The sequence below is a fragment of the Crocodylus porosus genome, unplaced genomic scaffold, assembly GCF_001723895.1.
Source record: "Crocodylus porosus isolate Cpor-Errol unplaced genomic scaffold, CroPor_comp1, whole genome shotgun sequence".
Lineage (NCBI taxonomy): Eukaryota > Metazoa > Chordata > Crocodylia > Crocodylidae > Crocodylus > Crocodylus porosus.
This window is the reverse complement of record NW_017728929.1, coordinates 8,852,908-8,867,185: the sequence shown is the minus strand read 5'-3', so window position 1 is coordinate 8,867,185 and position 14,278 is coordinate 8,852,908. Positions and strand designations below refer to the sequence as shown.

General features: G+C 47.9%; 1 protein-coding gene across 2 annotated transcripts; it reads left to right on the top strand.

The window, feature by feature from the left end:
• Positions 1–1,431: 1,431 nt before the first annotated feature.
• On the top strand, positions 1,432–13,920 carry NRROS (negative regulator of reactive oxygen species). Of its 2 annotated transcripts, none has more exons than XM_019542983.1 (3): positions 1,432–1,517; positions 7,843–7,954; positions 9,748–13,920. In XM_019542983.1, exons 2-3 carry the CDS (start codon positions 7,859–7,861, stop codon positions 11,722–11,724), a joined length of 2,073 nt encoding a protein of 690 aa, XP_019398528.1. In that variant the 5' UTR covers positions 1,432–1,517; positions 7,843–7,858; the 3' UTR covers positions 11,725–13,920. The 2 variants fall into 2 exon arrangements, with proteins under 2 accessions (XP_019398528.1, XP_019398527.1); XM_019542982.1 differs by having other exon boundaries at positions 7,840–7,954.
• The last annotated feature ends 358 nt before the right edge of the window (positions 13,921–14,278 follow it).

Here is a 14,278-nt window from a genome sequence, read left to right as displayed (position 1 = left end):
CTGCCTTCTTGGACCCAGATAAATGGTGTTTCCCCTGCCCTTGTGTATATACATTAAAATGCAGGTGCCAAGAATATTTGTGCTCTGGGCTAGGTCTCGACCCACCTCCAGTGCAGGGCAAGCAGTGGCAGAATGAGTGGTAGCAGGGAGCCATGGGGGTTAACACAGCTCTTGCTGACCATGCTGCTACTGAAACACATGCCCAGTAGGGTTTCATACCCTGGAATTTGGTAGTGTTCCCCTTCCCCTCCCCCCTTTGCCCTGCCTCTGAATTCTTGATGCCTTCAGGAGCCTCTGGGGCTGGATCCCGCCCATGGGCCATAGGTTTGACAGCCCTGCATTAGGAGAGAATCCTTTACCGTATGGCAGCAGACTAGTTTTCCATGTGATCCCTGTCTCATTCAGGATGGACCTGTCTGGAGGACAAATCAGGCAAGAGGGACAGTTGCTCATAGGATCCTCTATTTCTTTTGTTGCCAAAGCTGGAAGGTGTGCAGTAAATGGGGCACGGCACTGCAGAGAGGGAGAGGGTGATCTCACAATTAAGCAAGCTGAATGAGTGGGAGCCAACCTCTGCCTCTGCTGCAGAGCTCCTTTATGTTGCCAGGCAAGTCACTTACACCAAGCTCTGCACAGGTGGCTGCTGACCGTGTGTTCCTCATTTGCCAAAAGTCTGACTTGAAACCGTGGGGTCCGATTTGCAGAAGTGCTGAGCACTCATGGTCACACAGGCAGCTGTGCTCAGAGCAGATAAGATGCTATAAGGACTCTGAAAAAGCTGGGTCTGAGGTGCGCATTTTGAGATGCCTAATATTGGCACAGGTTTTTCCACCTTAATCTCTTTGCGCCTCAGTCAGTTCAAGGAGGATGGTGGTGGCCCCTTGTGTCCCTGGAGTGCCGCAGTGACAAATGTGGTCATATTTGTGAACCATTCAGGTGGGTAGTGATGGACACCTGTGAGGCAGGTAACCAGTCTGTCTGCAGAGTAGGGCTTGAAGAGGATAATGCGCCAGGCAATGCCCACTGGACAGCAGAGGGAAACCAAAATTGGCTCGTGGCCCCCTGGGTCAGCCCTGTCCAGCTTGAGCCTCCAGTGCCTTGCCAGCATCCTTGTGGCCCTGACCAAGCAGAGGAGTCCTGAGGCAAGTACCAGAGCAGCCTGCTTGCAGGGGAAGCTAGCCTGTCCCCAGGAGGAGCCCAGAGCCACCAGCACAGAAGTTCAGAGCCTCCCCCAGGCCCAGCTTGTCCCCTCCCCCCTTGGTTCCTTTTTGTTTCTTGAGTGACTTGCAAGTGCGTGACCCTGGTGTAAGTGCTGAGATCAGTAAGCAAAGTGGCTTGCATGGCGTCCATGTGACTGCCATTTCCGTTGGTTCCTTCCGCAAGATCTAAATTAACCTTGTGCTAAGTGAGCGAGAGAGAGAGAGAGAAACCTCCTGGTTGCAGCTCTTCCAAGGGAGAGCAGGAGTGTGGCCACACTCAAGATGAATCCCTGCGAGCTGCGCGCGCCACCTCAAGCGGTGAGTAAATCCCTGGGCACTGCACTCTGCCACACTGAAGCCAGCGTTCAGGGGTGAGATGTGAGGGAGGTCACCGAGGTCCCCTGGTGAGGCTGGAAAGTCATTTGTCTAAAGGGCGTCTCTGGCTCACTGTGCTTGTGGGTCTGGGCGGGTGGGTGGAGGTGGTTTAGGGGTGTTTCTGAGGTCTGTGAGTGATGAGGTGTCTCAGTCGCTGGCCTGTGTGGGGCACCGCTCTGGTATGGCATGGCCTTCCTGGGCAGGACTGGCATGTGCAGCGATGGGGACAGGGCCAGGCCAGGCCGTGTCAGCAAAGCCCTCACTCATGTCTGTTTTTGTCTCCTGGTCTCCCTGTGGGATGCTCCTCTGACCTGTGTCAGGCGGATGCTGCAGAAGTCGCACCCTGCCGCTGGCATCCCAACAGAGCAACACAGGAGAAGAAAAGGAGGGCGGAAGGCTGGGCATGGAAGGCAGGGAGCTAATGGTGGGCAGAGCCTGGCATGGAGGTGAGGAAGGGAGAAGGAACCTAGCCAGCAAAGAAGCTGACAGTGGGGGAGTGACTGACTTGGAGGAGAGAAAACTGCCTGAGAAGGGAATGACGTAGATGTAGAAACAAAGAGAAGCATTTAAAAAAAGATTAAATGTAGTAGAGAGTGTAGTGGGAACAAGGATAAGGGTGCCAGGCTTGGCTGCCATGAGGAGGCATCAAGTCATTCTGCAATAGGGTTTTTATGCAGCCCCTATTACTGTGGTATCTCAGTGCCAGTGGAGTTGAGGCCCCATCATCAGCTGAGGTAGATGACTTTAAGTGGGATGACTGGTTTACACCAACTAAGGATCTGTCCCACAAAAAAAAAAATTAGAGAAGGGGGGAAACCCCAGGAAACCGTAACAAGTGATTTGTGTGATAAGAGCTGGGTTTGTGCTTTTTGATTCTGGTGGTTTGGAGATCCCTTGGGGGGGAAAAAAAAATTTGAAAATTTCCCCAGCTCTGCTCAGGATCCCAGGCCCAAGGTACACATTACATTTCTGGCACAATTAACATGTTAATTGTGCCATAAATAGCATCAAGCCACATGTTCATTATTGTTTATGGTGCTATAAAATGGGAAAGCAGCCACTCAACAAGTGCGTAATGTCTTTGTGGTTGGCTTTTATGGCTTCACAAATTGAACATGGTATACTTCACCATCCCAATGATGATAATCAGCTTATTATCAGTATCAGAACATGAGCATCCCCAGGTCTGGAACCTGGATGGGGCTGCCCTGGTCCCAATGCTGACCCTTACTGATTGCCCTGGTCCCAATGCTGACCATTGCTGATCAAGATGCACGGTTGCCAGGACCCAGCACATTAAACAGCCCTACCCTGCAGCCTCCGCTCTTTAAGATGCCCAGTTTTGGTGAGCCTCATACCATGAGGCAGCTCCTGTGGCAGGGATGCAACCCCCCCCGTCTGATCCCAAGGGTAGCTCTGGGTCTCATCCAAGACTGGGGTTGTCCAATATCAAATCCCAAAGCTCAGCTGAACATCAGGATTCAGCATGGGCAGCCTGGGGTCCAGGGCAAAGCTGTCCCCTGCTCATTTGGTGGGATTGGGCTGGAGGCAGCTCTGGGTCCTGAACCTGCCTGCCCCTATGCTCTTTCCTAAGAGAATGTTGGGTGCAGCTTAAAATGGGTGCACAGCTGAGGATGGGGGAGCTTCTTCCACTCCCAGCTGCATGTACCAGTTAAGAGGCAGCTGACACAAGAAGCGGGGTATAAGGAAACTGCACACATTGTACGTGCTGGGTGGCTCTTCAAGTGGGGTGAGCAAGCCTGATATCAGGCATACAGCTCCCATGAAACTCAGAAAAGCAGGTGGGCATTTCCAGGCACCTGTGGAAGCAGTGCATAGGGAACAGCGCTTTCTGCAATCCAGCAGGTGATCCCCTCACTGCCCCCCATACTGACAGTCACATGATTGGGAGTGAAATCATTTTATGCCCTATTTCCATAACTGTGTGACCTGCCAAGTATGTCTGACATAAAATTCCTCAGATCCCGAATTGCACAGTTGCATTAATGTTTGCCAGCAGCCCCAATTCACCCACTTTGACTGTCAAAGAGAAACCTTAGTTTCTTTCAGAAATGTTAACAGTTATGAACGCTCTGCTCAGAAAGCCCCTATGCAGAGTAGCATGGGCAAGCATCCGTGATTATTTGCCCAGGGACTTGGACACTTGACTTGTTTACACTGATCTAATCAATCTTTACACTGGCATCAAAAAGGGATGGATTAATGACATACAGCTCAATGCTGGTGTAACTTACTTGAATCTGGTGTAGACTTCATTTTGGCCAGGATAGATTGAGTTTGAGGCATAGCTTTTTTGGCCCACCTTTTCTAGGGCCTTCCTCAAGAGAGGCAAGCAGGCCCCTGAAGACGCCTGCTTGAACACCTTAATAGCTGGCTCAGGTTCCTTATGCCCCTTATGAAGTCCTGCGACCATCACACCAAGACCTTTAATGTATACACTGGGGCAAGAGTATGGAAGAGTGGTATGTGCCCTAGATCTACCATCTCCCCTTTACACCACTGAGACAGAGTACAGAGGCCAGACTGAGTTCACACATTCAGGGCCTCAATGGTTGTAGGTTCTGCCAGAAAACAGCATATTAGAGCTGCTTCTGACTGCCTAATGCTTCAGTGAAGGTGCATTTCTGCCAGGGTGATGCCCTTTAGTCTTGCTTCAACCAAGGAATACCCTCAAGGCTCTGAGGGCTAGGGTTCAGAGGTGCCCTATACTCACCTTACTTTGGAGGTTAAAATCATAGAATCATAGGGCTGGAAGGGACCCTGAAGGATCACTGGGTCCAGCCCCCTGCATGAGCAGGAAAGACATCTAGGTCAGATGACCCCAGCCAGGTGACCGGCCAGTCTTCTCTTGAACACCTCTAGGGTAGATGATTGCACTGCCTCTGGGGGGAGCTTGTTCCATAATCTGGACACCCTAGTTGTAAAGAAGTTTTTCCTAACATTTAGCCTGAAACTGTCTTCCAGGAGTTTGTGGCCATTGTTTCTAGTTTTCCTCCAGGGCGCCCTGGTGAACAGTTGTTCACCGAGCCCCTGATGTATGCCTCTGATATAGTGGTAAGCCACAGTCAGGTCCCCTCTCAGCTTTCCTTTCTTTAGGCTGAAGAGTCTGAGATCCCTCAGCCTCTCCTCATATAGCTTGCCATGCAAGTTCCTGATCATGCGGGTGGTCCTTCTCTGGACCCTCTCAAGCTTTAGTACGTCCTTGTTGAAGTGCGGTGCCCAGAACTGAATGCAATACTCTAGCTGTGGCCTCACCAATGTTGAGTAAAGTGGGAGAATTGCTTCTTTGGATTTATTGGAGGTGCATCGATTGATGCATGCCAGAGTTTTATTGGCCCTAGTGGCTACTGTGTCGCATTGCTGGCACATATTCATATTGTTACCCCCAGATCCCTTTCATTGTAGTGGTGGTTAGGTTAGCGAAACCCAGCCTGTAGGTATGCTGGGGGTTCTTCCTTCCCAGATGCAGCACTTTGCATTTCTCTACATTGAACTTCATCTGGTTACATTCTGCCCAACATGCCAGCCTGTCTAGGTCTGCTTGTATCTGCAGCCTATCTGTGGGCGTGTCTGCACAACCCCATATCTTGGTGTTGTCCACGAACTTGGCCAATGGACTTTTCACCCCCTCATCCAGGTCGTTGATGAACATATTGAAAAGTACTGGGCCAAGTACTAACCACTGGGGTATGCTGCTGCCCACATCTTGCCAGGACGACACCAATCCATTCATTTGGACTCTCTGTGTCCTACCCTGCAACCAGTTTTGCACCCACTTGACAGTCCTGCAGTTGAGCTCAATATCTTCCAGTTTTCTGATCAGTACCTCATGAGATGTGGTCAAAGCCTTCCTAAAAGTCAAGGTATATGATGTCAACAGCTTTTCTCTCACCCAGGTGACGAGACACCTGATCACAGAAAGAAATGAGGTTGGTCAGACAAGTCCGGCCTGCAATGAAGCCTGCTGGCTGTCATTCGGTATCAAGCCTTCTTCAAATTTGTCACATATAGCCTCTTTGATGAATATTTCTAGGATTTTCCCTGAAAGAGAAGTTAAGCTAATTGGCCTGTAGTTTCCTGGGTCTTCATGCTTCCCCTTTTTGAAGAAGGGCACAACAATAGCCGTCTTGCAGTCCTCTGGAATTTCTCCAGAGGCCCATGATTTTTGAAAGATCTTTGCCAGGGGCTCTTGCAATTACTTTGGCCAACTCTTGCAGCACTCTTGGGTGGAGTTCATCTGGTCCTGCCGATTTATATATGTCTAATGCCTTTCATTGATCATACACCAGTTCTATAGCAATGGTGGGAATGGTGTTAATCCCACCCTGCTTGCTCTGTGCCCTACCTGGCATGTTGTTTCCCTTGGTCTTGTGAAAGACTGAGGCAAAGTAGTCATTTAGGAGTTATGTTTTTTCCTGAGTGGTAGTGAGCGGGTATCCTGAGGCATTAAGCAGCGGCCCCACACTCCCATTAGTTTTTCTTTTACTCCCTATGTAGCTAAAGAAGGACTTCTTTTTGTCCTTGATTCTTGTAGCTCGTTTTAGTTTGGTTAGCTTGCCTTATCTGTTTTTTACAAGTCCAGGTCATTGTCAAGTAGTCTTCCTTAGAGGCTGTCCCAAGCTTCCATAGTTTGTATGCCTATTTTCTTTTTCTGTAGGAGGGCTGCAACTTCCCTGCTTAGCTAAGTGGGCATTTTGACCCTTCTGCTACTTTTTCTCCTTAAAAGAAATATTGCAACCTTGTGGTATTTTATAGGAGCTACCTTGCCATGAGTAGCCCCACCTTTGCCACCAGGGCCTCCAGTCAGATGCAGTTACCTTGGGGGAAAACAGCATAAGTAGTGTGTGTCTGCAGCTATTCTGGGATAACTGTTTACTCAAGACAGACAGACTTCTTTGCGCTTCCCTACTGCCTACTTGTAAGATGCTCATATATAGCTGCCTACTGTGTGTCACTACCTGTGGGATAGCTGATCATTTGTCTGCTCTGGATCTTGGTGCTATTTATGCCAGTGTGCAAAAGCAAAGTAAATTGCACCAGTGTAAATGTGCTGCATATCCTGCCCCCTAGGTTTGCATTTCTCTTAAGTGAAAATGCTATAAATAGATGGCATCATCAACCCATTACTTTTTATCAAAAGGCAGTAGGTTCCACTGATATGGACCACTGGACTGTTGGTGAAAGAACTGATTTTTCAGGACAATTTGGGGCTTGGTTTGGTGGACACCCAGCACTTTTGAAAATCCAGCCCTTTGTTTGTTAATAAGACATTAGATAAAGGGAATGGTCCATGTGTGGGATTCTGCTGCTTCTCTGGAAGGAAACTTTGTTTTGATACGCTGCAGGTGGATGGAAGCATCTGTTCTATGAGGTGCTGTGGTTCCTCTGAGAAGGGTTTTCATGTCTTAACGTTACAACATGGTGTGTCTCTGCACACTCGCTGGTCCTGTGAACTGATCCTGCATGAATTTCTATTGCTTGCATTACAGTGGGGTCTGGTCGGAGGGGAGTGGGGGGGTGGGGGGGAGATCCCTTTATGCTAGGAATATGCTGACACATTGTAGGAGATGGCCTCTCAGCAAAAAGTAAGATGAGGCTATGAAAGAGGCTCAGGTCGTCAGATCAGAGGAAGCTGGGGGAGAAAGGTGTCTTCAGTCCCTAAGTGGGTCTCAGGCCAGAGTCTGGCCTCCACGGAGCCCCCTATAGGTAAATATCCACTATAATCAGAGCAGCAGCTGCTGGGAGGTGTGGGCATACCTGAGTTCAGGTACCAGCAATCTGTAGCTAATTTACTTAGCTTCTCTACCTGTGCTGAGCTTGTACCCAGGTATTTGGCCTAGCTTGTGAACATCCCCTGTGTTTTGCTGCTCTGTATTAACCCTCTAGGAAGTATTCCACCAGCTTGGGGTGTCACTGATGCCCCACCTGCTCCATCCCCACTTTTATGTATCCCCCTAGTCCAGAAAACAAAGGAAGTGACAGTGAGTTGTTAGGCCCAATGTGCAAAGACAGCTCTGGTAAGCATGCAGCCTCATAAGAGTTTTTCACAGAGCAGAGCCAGCTGCAGGTCAAAGTATTCAGGGCCTGAATCTACATTGTGATTCAGTGTAAGACTGTATTTGAGGCAGTGACCATGCCATCTTGTGTTTCCTGAGAACTGGCTGGACCCTAAAATAATCCTTCCCATAGGATAAAGGCAGGCCAGGCCTCTCAAGTGTGGTCTTATCCTGGGTTTCTCTCTTAGCAGGAGCACTGCTGTTGAGATGGAGACAACGGTGCTTTGGCTCTGCCTGGGTCTAGCCTTTCTAGGAAGAGGATGGGGAAGCCACACTGGAATGTCTCATGGGGTTTGCAAACTGGTGAGTTCCCTGGTGCTAACTCATGTGGTTCCAAAGCGATCCCTTCTCTTTCCCCCTGACAGCCTGCTTTCTACCTAGCTAACTTTTTATTTAAAGTCACCAATAGTTTGGCTTGATGTGAAACTGTGCTTTCATCCAGATTAACTGTTTGTCAAGAGGGGGCAAAAAAACCCATTACCTATTTTTGGCAGCTGCTGCTTTAGGGATGGTGGAAGAAGCAACTCCAACCTGTTTTTCCCGTCATCTGTTAGACTGCAGCTTTATCTTGGCCCAAAGTTGTCTTTTTTTAATTAAATGTAGGTGGAACCTAGGCTTGCCTTTCTTGAATGTGAAGAGAGCATCTAACGTGGTGCACAGTGAATGAAACAGGGAATCCTGAGAACAGCTTTTTCCTGGGGAGCTGACTAATAAAGTGGGAGAGGGCACAGCAGATCATAGAAGAGGCATTTCCATAGTAACCGCATTTATTAACTTTGTCCTCACAATAAATAAAAAACAAGATGTGAGGTGGAGGAAGGGAGAGAGGGAGATCAAGAAGGAAGCAGCGGGATCGGCACCAGACCTGGATTTGTGGGTAGTTTGGGGTGGGAATGGAAAGAACCACTGTCCAAGAAGACGTTGGCTTTTTGGGTGACTGCTGTGATGTTGGGCTTGATTTTTATTTTTTATTTTTTCAGAAGTGCCAAGCACCTGTAGCTTCCACTCTGAAAACAAGCATTGTGGGCTAATCAGTGAAGTAGGCTTAGTGCTGTGCAAAAGGCAGTGGAAGATGCCCCCCAGGAGCTCCCATCTGAAGGGCTGAGTTTGACATATCAAGTTTTCTAGACTCTAGCCATTTATTCAGATGACTAAATAGGACCTCAGCTGCTGCTGTGGGTGCTGAGCCCCCCCGGAGAACTTGGCTTTGTATGGGATGTCCCTTCTGTTATTCATTCCTGATGAAACCTAGTATATGACTCCACCACAAAACCAGTGTGTCCCTAACTCAGTCTGACTACCCCAAGTTGGCTACTTAGGCTAGAACAGCTGAAAAGGCAAGGTGATACAGCTTTTGGCTCAGGTTGGCAGCTCAAGTAAAAGTTATTGGGGAATATGAGGCTGAACTTGATATTAAGTCATGTCAGTCTCATCTTTGCTGCTATTGTGACTGGATTTAGCCAGCCTATGGTAGGAACATGCTCCATTGCAGTGTAGATCTACCCTTAGATTATATCTGCATTGCGTCCCTGTGCTCCCAGAGATGGATACTCTTGAGTAACCCCATCCCACCTACATGAGCCAAACCTGACAGTGTGCCAGGAAAGCCTATCTGGGGCCATCCCTTGATCTTTGGTATGACTGAAAGTGGCTATGGGGGTTCTCCCATGAGTAGCTTCCATGATGCGTGCAAGCTGGAGGTTGGGGAGGGTGTGCTGGAAAGCAGGATTCCTCGGCACTACTGAGGACACACTGTAAGTATACTCCTAAAATCCAAAAGAAGAGGATGATCTGACTGAACATTTTTGGAGGAGTCCTGGGGAACACCATCAGCCCCTGCTTCCTCAGTAGAATGCCACCCTGCTCTTCACCATCTGTCCGAAGGGCTCTCTCTTTCAGTGATTGAGGTAACCATTGCTGTGGTTACAGTTCAACACTTGTCCTATGAAGGAAGGGGAAGGGATTAGGGGAGTGGTGATGGGGTGTGTGTGTGTGTGTGTGTGTGTGTGTGTCTCCCAACCTGAACTGCTCCTAGGCCTTTGCCTCTGGGCTTACTCTTTCCAGTCGTGTTAACGGCCATGTGTTTCTTGCTTCAGGGGCATGGAGCTGCAGCTTGCAATGGGAGGGAGCTGAAGTTGGTCCCAGCAGACCTCCCAGCTAACACAAAGGAGCTCTTCCTAGATGACAACACTATACAGATGCTGAGAAATGCCTCTCTGCTGCAGTACAGGCAGCTGGGGAACCTTGGCCTGTCTGGAAACACACTGAAGCTTATTGAATCTGGAGCCTTCCTAAACAACAGAGACCTCCAAGTTCTCTCCTTGGCGGATAATGCTCTCTTTACCAACTACTCTGTGACAGCAGCTGCTCTTTGGTCCTTACCAGCCCTGAGGAAATTGGACTTGTCTGGGAACCAACTCACTGAAGACATGGTGGCTACCCTTATCCAGAATCTGTCTTCCTTGGAGTCCTTGTCTGTGGCTAGGAATGTCATCATGAGGCTGGATTCTTTTATCTTTGAGAGGCTGAGCCAGCTGCAGGAGTTGAACCTGGAGAAGAACTACATCTTTGAGATAGAGAGTGGCACCTTTGAAGGCCTACGGAGACTGCAGAGGCTCAGTCTGGCCTACAACTACCTTCCCTGCATTGTGGAGTTTGACCTGACCCAGCTGAAGATGCTGAATGTCAGCAATAATATCATCGAGTGGTTCCTGGCTGTAGAGAGTGATGCTCTATTTGAACTGGAGACTTTAGACCTCTCCCATAACCGGCTCCTCTTCTTCCCATTGTTGCCCAGACAAAGCAAACTGAACTCCCTGCTGCTGATGGACAATGAGATGTGCTTTTATAGACATCTTCCCAATGCCACATACCCTCCGAATGTCACTGTGCAGTTCCTTCTGATAGATGGCAATATCACTAACATCACTACGCTCAGCCTCTGGGATGAGGTCATCCACAGCAACCTCTCCTCCTTGAGGTTCCTAGACATGAGCCAGAACCAGTTCTGGTATCTGCCTGAAGGGTTTCTGGCAGGTATGACTTCCCTGTCTTATCTGAAGCTCAATCAGAACTGCTTGCAGACCTTTCATATATGGGAGGAAGAACCTCCAGGCATGCTTATTGAACTGGACCTCAGTCAGAACCAGCTCTCAGAGCTACAGGTGGATCTAGGTTCTGAAGGCATACTGCCAAATCTCAGATTACTTAACTTGAGTGCCAACGGGCTACAGAAAGTACCTGCTAAACTCTTTGCCCACACACCTAAGATCACTACAGTGGACCTAAGTCACAACCGGATAGATGTCTGTCCCCAGCAAGCTAATGCAGATGGTAGTAAGTATTCTGTCTGCATAGACTTCAGGAATATTATGACCCTGAAGCAACTTTACTTGGCTGGATGTGGTCTAGACGTGGTGGATGGCCATGCTTTTAGTGGAACCTCGCTAACACACTTAGATCTCTCTAACAATCAGAGAGCCCTGTCCAGGAGCCTGAGGCCTCTGCAAGATATTGCACTAACACTCCAAGTTGTCTCTCTCAGGAATGCTAGCTTATCTTGTGCAACAGCAGATATGGACTTCTCTAGCTTTCAGAACCTGTTAAGTTTGGATTTGTCTGAAAACTCCCTGGACAGCTTCCCAGAGTCCTTGGGTAGTCTGAAGCTGCACACCTTGAACCTCCAGAGAAACCTTCTCACCTCCCTGTCACAGGATGCCATGCAGAAGCAGCTCGGAAAGAGTCTTAACATGCTCTACCTCAGCCAGAACCCGTACAACTGCTGCAAACTGGAATGGTGGGACTTCCTGCACAGTCTCCAAACAGTGCACATTGTAGACAGGGTGGAGGTCACCTGTCTCTACTCCTCCAGAACGCTTCATGCAGCACAGCTGCCCGAGTCTGTCCTTCAGGCCTGCAGGTGGATGACGGTGAATTTGGCTTTGTTGTACCTGGTGCTTGCTCTTCCCATTTGCTTGACCTTGCTTGTTGCCTTTGCTATCATGTTCCTTACTTTCAAGCAAAAGCTGCTTCAGATGGTGAAAAGCCGATACAGGGTGTCCAGCCCCTACTGATGGCTCTGGGGAAAGTAGTAGGCATTGGCACCCAAAATGAAGGTGGGATGGCACGTCTGAGACCTTTTTTAAGCAGTCAAGTCCTTGGGTGATGAAGTGAGTGGGTGCAAGGTGTGTGCTTTGGTGGGAGAGGCTAAGAAACCCTCTCTTGGGCATTCTCAGTGCTGCATTTCAGGAGCACAGTGCCCTGGGGTTTGTTCTCCCATTGTGTTGGGCAGGGCTGGGGCATCCTGCCAAGCATGACAATGGAAGCTGTCAGAGTCGGAATCCATGAGCAGAGGGCTGAATATGGCGAGTCAGAAGGACTGGTAACCCATGAATAGAATAAGCAATGCAGATCTTCAGAGACTGGGAATATATGTAACTGGGAGGGGAATTTGGAAGAGAAGAGAGGGTCATGCTGAAGAAGGTCTGAATAAAAAAATGAAGAAGAACAAATATGAAGAAAAATAAATGAGGCAACAATAAAGTGGGAGGTGTTAGAAATAAGGCCTGATGAGCAGCCTCACAGCAGGTGAGAGCTATTGCTGTTTACTAGAGAGTAGCTTAACCTGGGACAATGGAAGGGAGATGAGAGATGAAAACATAGCTCTGTGGAATATAAAGTGAAAAGGCATTTGTGCATGCTAGAAATATAAGCTTGGTGAAGCTGCAGGTCCTGAGCTGGGACTTAGCAGGGTGTGGTTTCTTCTCAACAGCAGTCAATTCCACATGACAGTTACTTGAATTTATGTTGAAATTGAACACTCAGTCAATCAGAGGTCATGGGTGATGTGCAGTTACCCACCACTATCTCAGCTGGGCATAATACATTGATTCATTGCTGTACTAGGTGGGGAAATGCATGGTTTTCTCAGATACATAGAATATTGTGCACTTATATAATCACCTGAACTCTGATTGGCCAAGGGCAGGGGCGGGAGTTGGGGGGAGGGCGGGAGTTGATATGCATAGAAATGAGCTAATTGTCAATGGAGTCATTGGGAGCATTGTATGTATGCTATATAGAATGTGTGCATTATAAATGACAGTGGAAACCATCATCACATTCCTTACAAAATGGTTATTGCCCAGGCAGCTTTTCAAAGTTGACTATCTGGCCCATTTAAAATAATTTGGTTCCTTGCAAATTAATGGCTGGGAATAAACTGCCCAGATGGTCCCCATGCTCAATTTTGCATTTTTAATCTATTCTCATTTTGAGTAGCAAAATGAAAAAAAAACACCCATCCCGTTAGTGATTACACATTCACATATATGACTTTAAATTTATGTTGTTTTGAAGATGTGGATTTATTAAAGATAACCTTTGTGCTGGGGTATGATTTAGTGGGTCTCTCTCACCCTTGCTGAACCTGGGAGCACTCTGAGAAGCCTCCCCCACCCTCGTGTTCCTGTTCTGTACGTGCTAAATTCCAGAAATTAGGCAACAGCTGTATTAACATAAGCAGTGCCATACTGGGTCAGAGCAAAGGTCTATCTAGCCCGGTATCCCCTCTCTGACAGTGGCAAGTAGTAGTAGGTGCTTTAGAGGGAGAGTATATGTACAAGGCATGTCTACTGTAATCCATCCCTTGTCATACCTCCCTGGCATCAATCATCATTGGGTTAGGGTTGTCAAAGGATATGTTTCTGACTGTTGTATTTTAATAGCACATTGGTGTGATATTAAGCACCTGCCCAGAGCCACTCTTGGCTCTGTCATGGACATACTTATTGGTGTGTGCCCACTGTGAGTGGAGGGGGCATGCTTCTCGGGCACTTGTTGGCTCAGTCTGAAGGCAAGGGAGACATACCTGGTCAGTTAAGTGTTGAGGGGATATTGCTGCAGATTTTCATAACAAACCTCCAGCAAAGAGGTCAAATGAGATGTGGAACTGAGGTCCGTATCCATAGCAATAATTATGGCTGTATGATAGCAGACATCTCTTGGGTATGCATACTGCTGTCTTTAAAAATGAGCATTGGGCAGTTCAGCTGAGATCCAACCATTGTAAATGCCTGGTTGTTGATGGTATGTGCATTTGTGGTGACTGTTTTTGTGTCCTATGAGAGAGAGATTACCAGTATGGCTGAGTATTTCTTGGCTTATCCACTGTAGTTCTAAAAATCATCTGTAAGCAGCTGTCCAAATTAAATGAGCCTATTAAATGTGTTGAAATGTAAAATAGTGAATAAAAAAAAGACCAAATTATATATACTTTACTTATCATAATTTTTTCTTCTTTTAAATCTTGGCAATGTCTGTGTTGAGACCAGGAAAAAAGGAGCCACAATACATTGTAAGTGGAGTTGTAACCCTTCTTCCTACATAAAGATTCAATGGAGTCTCGGGCTAGAGGGGCTGATGTTGGCTGGAAGCTGGGTCAATATTGGAGTGTCTTCAACAGCCACTCTACCTCCAGCAAGTGCAGGCAGCTGCTCTGCAGGGAGGTTCCAACGAAAATCGATACCCAACCAAAGAACATCCTTGTTTAACTAAAGAGTTGTTGTGGGTAGTAAATGATGGTATCTCTTGTTGACTATTACGTCTCATCACTGTACTATCCACATG